Below are 14,419 nucleotides of genomic sequence, written 5' to 3'. Positions count from 1 at the left end.
GTTAATGTGAGGAGGGGGACTGTGACATTCAGTGTAAATGTTCTCCTGTTTCCTCATCCAACCAGGGCTCATTTCCTCACGGGGTAACTGGGAGATGACTGTATGGTGGAGGGAAAGCTACTGTTGCCCAGCTGCACAAACACCACCATGTCTTTTCCCACGTGTTTGCACCTTTCTGCACTGCGCACTGGGGGCTGGGGGGTGGGCAGAATGAGCTTTCATTTTAACTCAGTCTCCTGTAGATGAAATAAAAGCCATGGACTCAGAAATTAGCTATTACTAAGACGTACTAGCCAGCAAAATCTCATACCTATCAACCCATGGCTTTCATAATTGTATCTTTAACCAACAAAAATAAGCCCACTGATAGGCTATTTTATTCCTTGGAGGCAATGACTTTCAGAAAGGTACACAGTGCTGAGATGCCAGTTTGAAAACCTGGGCTCAGCTGAGATCTCTGAACCTGAAAACCTGTGACTGATGTAGGGAGAAGGTCAGAGCGCTGGAAACTGACAAAGCAGCCAACCAACCTTCTATACGAAAGCAAGATGCAGTCCTGGTGACTGTAAAAGTGTATGGGTGAACAAGGGCAAGTGATTCCCTTTCAGTAGGTACAAATGGAAACATGACTTACTCTGGTGGTCTTGATTTTATTGCCAGTTGCACACATCCATCCAGAATTATCAGGTAATGTCTTGCATTCTTCTCCCTCTAGGCAGGGCTCCATTTCACACCACCATTTCCCAATCACTATAGAAGCTAAAAAGAAAAAGATAACATTTACAACTTCATCTTGATAAATCATAATGAAAAGTCTGATTGAATGAAACAACAACTCAAACCTCCATTTCCCATTAAAAGCCCTGAAAATTAAATGTTGTTGCAAGGATCTCATCAAGTAGTTACTTATATTGCATGTCATTCTAACATGAGACACTTTTCGTGATAACAGGTTTCAGAGTACCAGCCGTGTTAGTCTGTATTCGCAAAAAGAAAAGGAGTACTTGTGGCACCTTAGAGACTAACCAATTTATTTGAGCATGAGCTTTCGTGAGCTACAGCTCACTTCATCGGATGCATACCGTATGTATGTACACGGTATGCATCCGATGAAGTGAGCTGTAGCTCAAGAAAGCTTATGGTCAGATAAATTGGTTAGTCTCTAAGGTGCCACAAGTACTCCTTTTCTTTTTTCGTGATAAGGTATTGTTTGGCATAGCCTCATTCTATATCTGTCCTGTTCTATTGTTACTATACTTTCCAGGACTGTGACCAATAGGGTGATGTGAAAAGAAATTGCCCTTCATAGAAGACATCTAGTACTCCACTTATTATTTCAGATATGCAGCTCTCCTAGGCCAGTATGTGCTCCTTGTATTTTCAATGAATTTAGTAAAGCTGGGCAGGAACTGGATTTTCTCCTTCTGCAACGGAACTAAACCAATCATTTCTAAATTCCCTGGGAAACAAAATTTAAAAACTAAAAATACCAGAAGGGGACATTTTGAAAATGTCAGAAAGGGACACTTCAACATTAACAAAAATGTTTCATTCCTTTTCTCCCTCCCCCCCCCCCCAAAGTTTCATGAAAATCCACACATTTTTCAAAACTTTTTGGCATAAACAGAATTTTCCATTGAAAATCTGTTTCGATGAAAGTTTTCTGACTGGATCTAGTGTTTAGCAGTTATTAGCATTTCTATAAAAATGTAGTTCTTTGAGTAGAAAATGCAACTGCAGTGGATAAACGTACAGTAACTTTTACGCCATCTCAATAAATATAATCTAGTTGGTGTATTTACCTATAATCCCTCATATCCAGCCAATTTATGTTACCATCAATATTTCCCAGCATTGACCAGATTGTACTGCAAAGATATAGAGAACCAGAACAATGACAATTGTCTCAGTGCTGTAGCTATATTGGTTTGTATTGGAACTACCAGCTGCTAATGACACAGATCCATGTGTCCCATCTTCCTGTCGTATGTCCCAAGCGACCCACAGACTCAGTACAGACCCTTGTTCAGCTCCCATGTCTTGACAGCAAGAAACACGCGCATCTTGTGTCTTATCCCTTCCCCCGCAGTCCAGAAATAACGCTGTATAAATGTAACCATTTCATTGGCTCCTCTACCCACCAAACGTGTAGTGAATGAAACACCCCATGGCTCTGTAACACTCTGAAATGATTCAGAACATCACAATAGAAGGCAAGTGAATAGTGGGCAGCATTATGGGGTCAGAGTATGTTTGTGGAAACAGAACTACGAATTTCCTGACATTCAAATATTTATTTTAGTAACTTGAACCTTAACTTTGAATTTCCAAACATTTATCATTTTAATAACTACAGTGTTCTAATCATATAGTTTGACTATAACTAATCTTAATGAAGTTTTTTTTTTTTTTTTTTTGCCTGGGAATTGGTCTCTGTCTATAACCTTAATTGTATCTTAATGACATTTTTGTCTGGGGATTTTGACAACATTTAGCTGACTTTGCAATTTCCAGCTAGTTGTTGCACGAGTTGCTCTATCTTTGGTTTGTTTCCCCTGATGCTTAACTATCAAACCTTCTCATGTGATGTAAGGGTATTTAACCCATTGGTATCTCCTATGATATTAGCTTCAATATTTAGGCCCGTATCAGCGTATAGCCTATGTTTAAAGTGTAAGGCTATCTTGTGTCCCATGTTCATACCTTGGGGAACACTCAGAGCATATGGATCAAAGTATACCTTGCAGTCTTGTATTTCACACATTGATCCCTTTCTTATTTAGCTGTGTCATATAATTGGGGGCTGCAAAATATGGAGTCCTGTTTTGAAATAGCTGAATGCAAGTCTGCTTTGTTTAACAGAGTACTGTAAAGCTACATCTCTGTATCTTTAAGTGGGCAAAGCCACTTAAAAAAAAAAATCACAGGCCTAAACCTCAACCCGAATGTCAAAGAGAACCAAATGTAAACCCTTATCAGACACAGAAGTGTTTAGATAACTATCCCTTCTCCTCTAGCTGGCCCCTACCACAGTCTCCTTTGTTGATGTACCTCTGAAGATCACTGATCTGGAGAGCTTGGGGCCAAGCCAACCCTGTCTACAGAATGGGGGAGGCGGGATCAGGCAATTTACAATAGAGAACAGAAGGGAGCTGCAGTAAGGACGAAGCCCAGGGGGGCTATAGGGAGACTGCAGAGAGTGTGAGAGAGAGGCTCCCACAGGGAAGATCCTAACCTAAGACCAGGGGAATTGCTCCAACTAGGAAGGACTGGGCGTAACCTGCTAAGGCAGGAAGGACTGACCAGACCTGGGGCGTTTGGGCTGTACCCAGCTGTAGAGAAGACGTTTGCACTTTAAGTTAATAAATCAGACCTTAAGGAGGGCTGTTGTGATTGGACTGGAAGAACCCTGAGTGGAGTTTATTTGGGGATCCAAGAAGGGAAACTGAAGTGGCAGGCTGTGTGCAGTGTTGCCCTACGGACACCAAGGGGTGCTGTGAGGCGGCCACTCATCTGCCATCTCAATACGTTTTGCCTGTATATTGGACTAGCTGGATCGTCTTATTTTATAGAAGATTCCGAGGCTGGAAGAGCGGGGTGGCTGTGGGGAGAGGGTTAATGCCATGCACTTCTGACCCAGAGAAAAATCAAGAGCGTGCCAGACTTGACTAGAACATCAGGGAGATGACAGACCTGAGACCCACCCACACCAGGAGATGAGGAGGGAGCTGGAGAATTTGAGTGACTGTACAAGTAAGGGAAAAGATGCCGGAGGCTTAAGGGGTATGTTAGTGGAAGGGGAAAGTGATTTAGGGGTCAAGAGAAGGTTAGGGTGGTGTCAACAGCATGGGAGAAATATCTGGTTGGGGTGGAGACAGCTGGAACACATTTAAAACAGTGGACATGAGAGAGAGAGAGAGACTTCAAAAGGTTTGAATGAATTTTGATTTGCATTCTTTTCCCCTCCCCCCCCCGCTTTTTGAGGGGTGGGACTATCTTACCCAATTCTTCTGAAATTCACTCATTGCTGTATACTCATTGTGTACTTAAATGTGCAAGTCACATTGCTCTAGCAGACCTGATGTGTGGATCCTCCGGGTCCACCTACCCTACTGACATTGCTGCTCCAGTTCTAAATCACCAGGAATGAAAAAAAAAAACACTCTGATCTTAGCTCCAGGGGGGGACATTGCCTTTTCCTAGCACCATTCCAATTTAGTATTTTGTCACTGGTTTCCCAGTCAAGTGCATGACAAATGAACTACTGCCAGCAGGGTCAACCTTCCGTAACTTTGCATTCCCCTGACAGCCACACACCTAATTCCCTGTCCTTGTTAATGCTCCCAGGCCTTTCTGATCCTACTTACTTTGCTGCAGACTAACCGACAGCAAGTATATGCACACAAATACACTTGAAAAAGAATATCAGGATCTCCAAGGCAAAGAGGCTGCCTGAGGAATAAAAATGATTTTGAAATGACTGTAACAGATTTAATGAATCCAAGAAAAATTATGTGACTTCCCCCACGGATAAGCTGATTTCTATACAAAGCTGCTCATGACCCCTGCAAAACAATAGTGCTGGTTAATACTGCCCATGGTAATGCCATGAAATGATCAACATATGAATTTGTCTGACTCTTCCTGCGTGATTTTTCTTAAAAATGCCTCCTGGGCAGACTGCCCTCGGAAAGGCAGAGGTTAGTGTCACCAACAACCGCTGGAGGCTCTGGATTCTCTCCCGATGAAACCCTGGGGCCAAGAGCCGCAGAGGCTGACGCATCACAGCTGTTCCTGCCACCTCAACACCAACTGGGAATCTGATTGGAGAGCTCTGCCTGTAACAGGGGGCACATCCCAGTTGGTTCAGACCTAGTGCCAGGGCCAGGAGCAGACTGTCAGACCTTTCCTGGGGGGGAAGGGTTTTTTTTTGTTCATCTGCCACTCACCAATGGCTCTCACTACACCTCTCTCCTGCATTGTAGCATCTGTTCTCCACCTCTTTCTTCCCATTGGCACCATCTCTCCTTCCTGGTTACCCACACCACTCTACAGTTCCCACCAGTTCTGCCTGCTCCTCTTCCCCTCTCCACCCTGATCTCCCCTGGCCAGCACACAGCTAGGTGCCATGCCTACATCCTCCTTCCCACCTCTGGGGACATTTGCCCCAACCCTGACCCCGGCTCCATCCCCACCCTCTCTACCTCCCCCACCCATCTCCACCCTTTCCCTGCCACCATTCCTCACCTATCCTCCTCCTTCCCCCTCCTCTTCTCTTGCTATCTCTGGAATGCCCACTCTGGGCATGTCTACACTTATCTCCAGAGCAATCGATCCAGCGGGGGTCAATTTATTGCGACTAGTGAAGACGCGATAACTCGACCTCCGAGCGCTTTCCCATCACCTCTCGTACTCCACTGGAGCCAGAAGCGGAGGAGGAGTCGACGGGGGGAGCATCAGCAGTCGACTTACCGCAGTGAAGACACCACGGTAAGTAGATCTAAGTACGTCGACTTCAGCTATGTTATTCACGTAGCTGCAGTTGCGTAACTTAGATCGATTTCCACCCGCCCAGTGTAAACCAGGCCTCTATCTTTAAAAAGTTTACAGCTATCCATGACCTATTCCTGTGTTATTCTCTCCAACTCCTGTCTCGCACAGAGACCCAGATGCCTTCATCTGACATGGAAGAAAGGCAGAAGACCATGAATGTTGTTTAGTTAGGCTGCAACTTTATTCACTTATTATGTCTGGGAATACCCAGCAACTGATTGCACAGTGCAGGGAGGAAGAGATCAGCTCCCTGCTGATCCAGATGTAGGAGCCCCAAGCCCTATTCCTCAGCTACCTTAAAGAGATCCAGGAAAAGGAGGGAGGTCGGTTCTCCGCTGATGAGACATACAAGCCTCAACCCCCATAATCATGTTCCATAAGGGATGGTTTCCTTCACATCCTTTCCCAGTCCAACTTATCTGATAATCATATCCAGCCTATGCTGAGTACCTGCACTGGACATCTGCCATAAGGAGGCACCAGCAGAATGCCTGGCTGCCTCCCCCATGTCCCTGCCAGGCTCTGATCCCGGTAAAGAGGTCCTCCATGTGGCTGCATGCAGTATAAATACCCCTCCCACTCTTCCAGTCAGCAGGGAGGGCAATGAAATGACCTTGATCTGGGCCCACCTGCATCTGCCCTGCCTGTCTATCCCTGTAAGCTTTCCCTCTTCTCTCCCTTGTAGCAAGGGAGCCCTTAAGGGGTCAATGGCACATTTCTTTCAGCTAGCCAGACAAAGACCCACTTGTATCAAGGTTGCAGTGTGCACATTTTAGCATAAATGTTCACTTGTGATGGTCACAGAATGCAATTGCAGACACAAGCATATCAGCCCAGAGGAGATACTTGTACCTTTCTAATGGACTGTTTAGCAATGGTGTTACCACTGGAAACCAGCCGAGGCTTTCATATGCTGACCTCATCCATCGGACTAGTGCACAACAGCGTTCCAGGAATGACTCACTTGCTACATCCCATTGTTTCATGGACTTTGTGTATATAAAATCTCCCCACTATATTTTCCACTGTATGCATCCAATGAAGTGAGCTGTAGCTCACAAAAGCTTATGCTCTAATAAATTTGTTAGTCTCTAAGGTTCCACAAATCCTCCTTTTCTTTTTACGGATACAGATTAACAGATTCTTTTTACGGATACAGATTAACACGGCTGCTACTCTGAAACCTTGCTACATCTATTTGCCTAAAATGTCACAAAGGAGTCTCAGAAACTGCAACCCAAGTACAAAATGTTACCAAAGTAGAGCTACCCTCTGTAGAATCACCTCCCCATCCAAATATGAAAGATATTTCCTAATGATGAGCCTTGCAGCATCTTTCTGTGGTGTAATGTGTACTGTAAGCTGTCCGAACAGTTGGCTCAAGAGTTAATATAACTGCTCATGGATTCCCATTGAGCTTGATCAATTTTGTAAAGCACCAAGCACCGTAGTCTTCCTTATGAAGTATTTAACGATGTGGCAAGCAAGCTTGAACGAGAGATCTGAAAACCAAGTGGCCATCTTTCCTAGTTTTGCTTCTTTATTCAGTGTGGTAATGGACAATATCTTGGAAGCCTGTCAGCAATGAAGGGCGGGGTCTGAAGTGATCTTTGGCATTTCAGAGCCACTTCCTGTGGCAAACGTTACCCACAGCTGTACCCTGAAACCATGAGTTACAAGGCAGTCGCAGAAACTTGTTCCAAGGATTGGGGAGAAGCCGAACTCTTATGGATCTACTGCTCCATAGGGGAGTGGAAATCTTTAGGCAGAAGACCCAGAAAAGAAGGGAACTTGCCTGACGTCAGGCCCAGCGTACCTTACAGTGACGGTCGAAAGCTTTTTGTAAATCTAAAACACTGGAAAAGTTACTATCAAGAGACGTTAAAAAAAAATTGGGTTTCAAACATTCCACTTGAGCAGAGTTTTCCAAAGTCTGGTTGGGCATTTTCTAAATTAAAAAAAAACCAAAGGGGGTGTGTTCAGTTTGGGAAGGTCCATTTAGTTTAAAATATGGTGCTGGGCCTGATTTTAGGCCGCAATTCCCCTCTGAAGTATGGTGGAGAGGCTCTGAGATTGGAAAGTGGGTAGAGTCCATGAAGGGGAATAGAAAGTACCATCCCACTGCCTCCAAACCTCTTCTGCATTACTTGAGCTGTGCTGCTCCACATGGGCAGCGTACTGGGCTAGAGTAAAGTGGAAAAGGCTTGGGACTAACAACTGAACCCATCCCGGTCCTTTCTCAGTGTAAGTTACAATGCAAAAACCTTGTGAGTGGCTGCTAACCTGAGCAGTCATAGCTCAGCCCTACATTGCTTGTTTAAGATGTAAAGAGAAGGTATGAGCTGGCATAGCGACCATGCAAGGTAGAAAGGCAGGGAGAAGACTCATGTTGCAAGGCAGCAGAGACATGCTGAGATCCATGGGAAATGGTCCTACATTTTCTGTTGATTTCTGGCTCCTGCTAGTGCTGCCAGCCTTGCGGCCATGTCACAGCAAGGGACAACGTTCCCCTTCTGGGTCATTTTAACGCAGGAAAGGGAAACCTAAAAGGTTTGATAAAATGGGCTGTTGTCTTGGCTGACATTATTTATGGAGCTGGTTTTCCACGGAGGTTGGAAAATTTCACAAGCCTGAGAAGGCACAGTGCCCTCTCGCAGGTACCGTGCAAGGTTTCTGCAAATTGGAATGAGAACCGTGCAATGAGAACCATGGCGGGGAGATCCCAAGAGACCCTGATGGTGAGTTCATGCATCTATGAAAAGACCAAAACTAGCATAATCATGTTCCACTTACAAATTATACCCTTATTCAAGGAATCTTTCAAGTTCACTAAAACTTAACAGGCATCCAAGAATAACAATAGACATATCATTGTTAGATAGGAACATCGGAACTGCCAGACTGGATTAGACCCATCATCCCTCTAGGCCAGTATCCGGTCTCTGACAGTGGCCAACTTCAGAGGAAGGTGCAGGAAACCCTGCAGCAGGTGCATGAGGGATAATCTGCCTTATGTGAAAGTCTTGTCCTAACCCCTAATAGTTAGAGATTGTCTTAAGGCCTGAAGCATGAGGTTTTATATCCTTTCCAGAACTCTTCTTTTAGCAATAAATATTGCAGCTAGGCTTTGAAGGATTAGAGTGTATCAGTAAATGTTGATTTCACTGTGTACACGCAAACTGACAAAAACATTTCCATCCTTAATAATCAAAATGTATACATAGGCAAAGGCTATGTCTACATAATTTTCCACAACTGTGAAAATTTAAATGAATAAAAAATTAAAAATTGCTTAAAAATAAACATCAATATTGTCTGTCAAAATTATATAAAAATTGAATTCTGTCAAGCCTAATTATGACTCTGGATAGTTTTGTTATCCAAATAAATATCTATCGCCTCTTCGACTCTTGCTAGTTCCTTGTTCGCAGCCTCCAGAGAAATCTTATGGAAGAGAGTTCTACAATCTGACTATGCACTGTATGGAAAAGTATTCCTTTTGGTCAGGTTTTCAATTTGCCACCTTTCAGTTCCAGTGAAAGTCCCCTGTTCTTTATCACCGCGTATTCTGGGGAGGATTGCCACTCGTTTACATTTGACTTAATTTCCAAGTTATAGTCCTGCATCTCAGTTCAAAGAGGCAGGTGAAAGTTTTCCAGTGAACCGTGGAGTTTTACTAGTTACCTTGACTGGGGTTTGGTACATTCTTCAGAACAAATGACCCAGGAAACAGAATTTAGTTTCACACAGCATAGGCTGTTAAAGTGCTTGTGTGTGAGAGAGAAAACTGGTAAGATGAAGCTGCTTGTTCCCTAGGAAGGTCTACCATCCAGGCCTCATGGGTGCTGGAGAACCACAGCTTTTCTGATGTATTAACTGTTAATTTTAGGATTCCAGTGACAAAATTATGTTTTAACCTTACTCAGTCACCAGACAGAATAACATCATGGAGCTTGGATGTTCAGATCACGCTGACTTAGAAGCTCACAACAAACCCTCCTTGTGTTTGTTCCTTGTGTTCCTTGTGTTGGTGTTCCTTGTGTTGTCAACATCTGGGGAATACATTGAGCCCAGATGTTTTTCATGCAAGACTGATTTTACGGTGCCAGCTGCCCTCAGCTATTGATGGTGGGGAGAGAAATCAGGTCCGTGGAAAAAATAGGTTTGGCTGTTATATCTTTCCTGTCTCTTATGAGCCTAAGTCAAAAATTGTTGTTGTTTTCAAGAAAGCTAATTTTTTAATGGAAAGTTTAAAATATAATAATCTACTTAATAGAGGACAAACAAGACACAGCCAAGTGGTCAGAGCATCAGCAGTATCCTTCGATAGTATATGAAGGACTGTGTTGACCTAGGATACAAGGCAAAGATTCAAGGAGCATGACAACTATTGAAAGTAATCTTATCTCTGTTTACATAGCTCTGTTGCATTTAAATACATATGGTTTACCTGAAAGACTAAAATGGCTGCAAGGATCTGCTTGTACTTGCTCTGAACTCAGTGGGTTGCAGTCTGCCAGGGTTCACGTGAACCTTTTTGTTTTGCTTTGCATGCCGGGACTGGGTTTTTTTGTTCTGCATTTGTATGGCACCTAGAACAATGGGGTCCTGATCTTGATTGGGGATGCTAGCTGCTACTGGAATAGAAATAATATTTTCACTTTGAATTTCAGGATCAAATAAAAATCCCCAAGTCACCGTAAAACTGTTGAAAACACCAAAATTTTGCCCAATTTGATGGCAAAACCATGTGAACATATCAAGTTTCTCATCATTTCCAGTCAAAAGCCCAAATCCAACCAGACTCGGGGCATATTTAGCAAAAGATTCACAATCCTTTTGTTGAAAATGACTGGTGTTTCCGCTTTGTAACAAAACCCAAGCTGTGTGAGTCTTCTCTTGTTTCAATATTTTATTACAAAAGTTTCTTACAGCTCCAGGTCTGGCATTAAACTGGGGGCCAGCTTGTGTTATTGAGTAGCCGGTTGCCATGCACATATCAAGAAGTCATGGGCACAAGTATTCAGATTTATTCCTGCTAATGAACGGTGGATGTAAAATTACAGACACAAATTTTGCAGATGCAATTTCCCTTTGACCTCCCTGTTCCCCAGCTTATGAAATGTCTATAACAATATTTAAGTCACAGCATATTATGAGATATAATTAATGTTTGCAAGGCATGAAAAAAAGAGCCTAACAGAAATGCAAAGTATTGCTAAGTATTTTGGCCACTCTTTATAACTGTTTTGAGAGGACAAACTATATACCAAGGCATTATTTCCAGAAAAACTACAGGAGCAATCCACATCCTTTTGGCTTTGATAAATACACATATTTTGTTTTCACACAAGAAAGAGAAATATTACTATAAACCTCCTCCTGATTGCAGGTATGAAGTTACTCCTGGAATCACCAGGCAGAGAGTTAGGTTGCAAACCCTTTCTGGCAATGTTTGCAATAATGGAAAAGTTGTAGAGTAAGTGTAAGGCATTCTATTTTAATCTAGTTCCCACTAGAGAAGATTGATATAAATAACATTTAAATAGAGAACACATTTCAGATGCCAGCAGTGAAAAAGACTTTGTCAGCCTAATGAAAAGATATCAATTTTCTCCACTTTATTCAATAAATTGAGAGTCATTTTCTAAATGGGATTGGATTAAAGGAAAGTTCAAACTCCCAGTGAGAGACTCTCTCCACTGATGGAGACTTTAGTCAAGGGAAATAGCACAGGGCTAGATTAAAACCTTTCAGGCAGTTTCAGATCTATAAAAATGATAGAAACCAGAACAGGAGTATCTGTAATGCTGTGCTCACCTATTCTTTAAAACACAAAATCTCAGGAAATTGAATGAGGCACATTGTTTCTCTTCGTTCATTAGGACGTCATGGGGTGCAGAGTGAATTACAAGCCTGGGAACTTGAAACTTCTGGCAGGAGAAGACTAGAGTGAAGGGATATGGTATCGAAAGCATTATGCATTTTACAAACAGACTGAGATGGCATTTACTCAGGGAGTTGTAAAGTAGGAGTCTGATAAGACAAAAGAATAAACATAAACCAGAAGATTTCAGGTTGAATAATGTTGTCTAACAGAAATACAAGATGTTTTCTGTTGGGAGTTCAGCAAGCTAGCTGCTTTAATTCAATTTAATTCAACTTTAGAAACATTAATCCAACACTCATGCAGTGTAATACTTCACAGTTTTTTATAGTTATAATTTTTATACTTCTTTTCTAAGACAAAAAATACCAGATCATCATAATACACGACGTAAAGAGGGTTAGGATAAAGTGGGGGGGTAGGGAGGATGAGAAAGGACATACCTATTTTTGCAGTCTGCATTAATAGCCCTCTAAAAAATCAGCCCAAATTGCTTTGAACTTTTTGGGCATTCCCCTTGTGTGGAATGCCAGTTGTTCGTTAGCTGCCAGGTCAGCCATATCACTGAGCCAGGATACTTTGCAGTCTTTGATAACAGATTGCTGGTGTTACTGGAAAAGCTGATATTTTCCCATGTTTAAAATATAAGCATACCACAATCATTGATAACAATTTGGCAAGTGATATCTCAGGGCTCCTGATTGCCTTGGTTTCTGGTTTACAGTATTAGTTTAATTGTGGCAAACAATAAAAAGACATCATCATATTGTTATTTTTCTTTTATCACTTTCTAATCTTCTTTCCAATTTGCTGCTGTTGCAGAAACTTTAAGCACTGGAGCAGAATATATTGCTTTTTGTATAGGACTCTTGCTGTTTTTCATTACAGTTTATTCAGCAGCAAGGTTTTTTTGAAAGCACATATTCTAAGCTTTAAGGAAGGTCTGACAAGACGGAAAAAAATACTTGATCTTCACATTTAAAGGGAAATTGATCTTCAGAGATCAACAAGGAGGTTGTTAATTCAACAACATGAAAAGAATCCTTTGTGGAAAAGCACTAAAACTGCCATATTTCAAATCAGTTGGCACAGTGCTTGCTAAGTATTTGAAAAGTGATACTTTAGTGTAGAGTTACCTTCTATCAGAGAAATACAGCTCCGGAGGCAGTGTTGTCTTAATGTCAGGAGCAACGGACTGGGAGCGAGGAAATTCCGAGGTCTAATCCCAGCTCTGCTCCCGAATGGCAGTACTGCAGTAGAGAAGCCACTTAATTGCAGTTTCTCAATTTTCTATCAGTAAAAGGGGGATAATATTACTTACCTAATTCACATGTGTTCTGACAATAATTATTGTCTCATTGTTTTCCTGTATTCCCATCTGTCTCCATCTGTGGTCTGCTGTTTTATACATAGCTTGGAAGCTCTCTGGGGCAGGGACCGGCTTTTTGTTCTGTGTTTGTAAAGTGTTTGGTCTCTGACTGGGGCTTCTACATGCTCCAGTAATACAACTAAATAAATCATCATCATCATCCATGTTACATGTACTTTAAAGCACTGCAAACATGCTGAACATATTAACCACTAAAAGAAACGGAGGACTTGTGGCACCTTAGAGACTAACCAATTTATTTGAGCATAAGCTTTCGTGAGCTACAGCTCACTTCATCGGATGCATACCTGATGAAGTGAGCTGTAGCTCACGAAAGCTTATGCTCAGATAAATTGGTTAGTCTCTAAGGTGCCACAAGTCCTCCTTTTCTTTTTGCGAATACAGACTAACACGGCTGCTACTCTGAAACCTAATATTAACCACTGTAAAAGGGCAACCCTGGGCCATGAGGACGCTATTTTAGCAAATCTTCATGATACACTGTGCCACCAGTTTGAGGCCTGGTTCAGCAAAGCATTTCATAGAGTCATAGAATCATAGAATATCAGGGTTGGAAGGGACCTCAGGAGGTCACCTAGTCCAACCCCCTGCTCAAAGCAGGACCGATCCCCAATTAAATCATCCCAGCCAGGGCTTTGTCAAGCCTGACCTTAAAAACTTCTAAGGAAGGAGATTCCACCACCTCCCTAGGTAACGCATTCCAGTGTTTCACCACCCTCCTAGTGAAAAAGTTTTTCCTAATATCCAACCTAAATCTCCCCCACTGCAACTTGAGACCATTACTCCTTGTTCTGTCATCCGCTACCACTGAGAACAGTCTAGAGCCATCCTCTTTGGAACCCCCTTTCAGGTAGTTGAAAGCAGCTATCAAATCCCCCCTCATTCCTCTCTTCCGTAGACTAAACATCCCCAGTTCCCTCAGCCTCTCCTCATAACTCACGTGTTCCAGTCCCCTAATCATTTTTGTTGCCCTCCGCTGGACTCTTTCCAATTTTTCCACATCCTTCTTGTAGTGTGGGGTCCAAAACTGGACACAGTACTCCAGATGAGGCCTCACCAGTGTCGAATAGAGGGGAACGATCACATCCCTCGATCTGCTGGCAATGCCCCTACTTATACATCCCAAAATGCCATTGGCCTTCTTGGCAACAAGGGCACACTGTTGACTCATATCCAGCTTCTCATCCACTGTAACCCCTAGGTCCTTCTCTGAAGAACTGCTGCCGAGTCATTCGGTCCCTAGTCTGTAGCGGTGCATTGGATTCTTCCGTCCTAAGTGCAGGACTCTGCACTTGTCCTTGTTGAACCTCATCAGATTTATTTTGGCCAATCCTCCAATTTGTCTAGGTCCCTCTGTATCCTATCCCTACCCTCCAGCATATCAGACCTCTCCTCCCAGTTTAGTGTCATCTGCAAACTTGCTGAGGGTGCAATCCACACCATACTCCAGATCATTTATGAAGATATTGAACAAAACCGGCCCCAGGACCGACCCTTGGGGCACTCCACTTGATACCAGCTGCCAACTAGACATGGAGCCATTGATCACTACCCGTTGAGCCCGACAATCTAGCCAGCTTTCTATCCAC

The 14,419-nt window shown here is 42.8% G+C and overlaps 1 protein-coding gene across 2 annotated transcripts in view; it reads right to left on the bottom strand.

Moving 5' to 3' along the window:
- TAFA1 (TAFA chemokine like family member 1) overlaps positions 1 to 14,419 on the bottom strand; it is a 342,760-nt gene that overhangs the window by 4,673 nt on the left and 323,668 nt on the right. For both annotated transcript variants that reach the window (XM_077822208.1, XM_077822209.1), the window contains exon 3: positions 635 to 759. In XM_077822208.1, coding sequence (XP_077678334.1) covers positions 635 to 759 — 125 coding nt within the window. The remainder of the gene's footprint in view (positions 1 to 634; positions 760 to 14,419) is intronic.

This window comes from Eretmochelys imbricata, chromosome 7, assembly GCF_965152235.1.
Source record: "Eretmochelys imbricata isolate rEreImb1 chromosome 7, rEreImb1.hap1, whole genome shotgun sequence".
Lineage (NCBI taxonomy): Eukaryota > Metazoa > Chordata > Testudines > Cheloniidae > Eretmochelys > Eretmochelys imbricata.
This window is presented reverse-complemented; position numbering and strand designations above follow the sequence as displayed.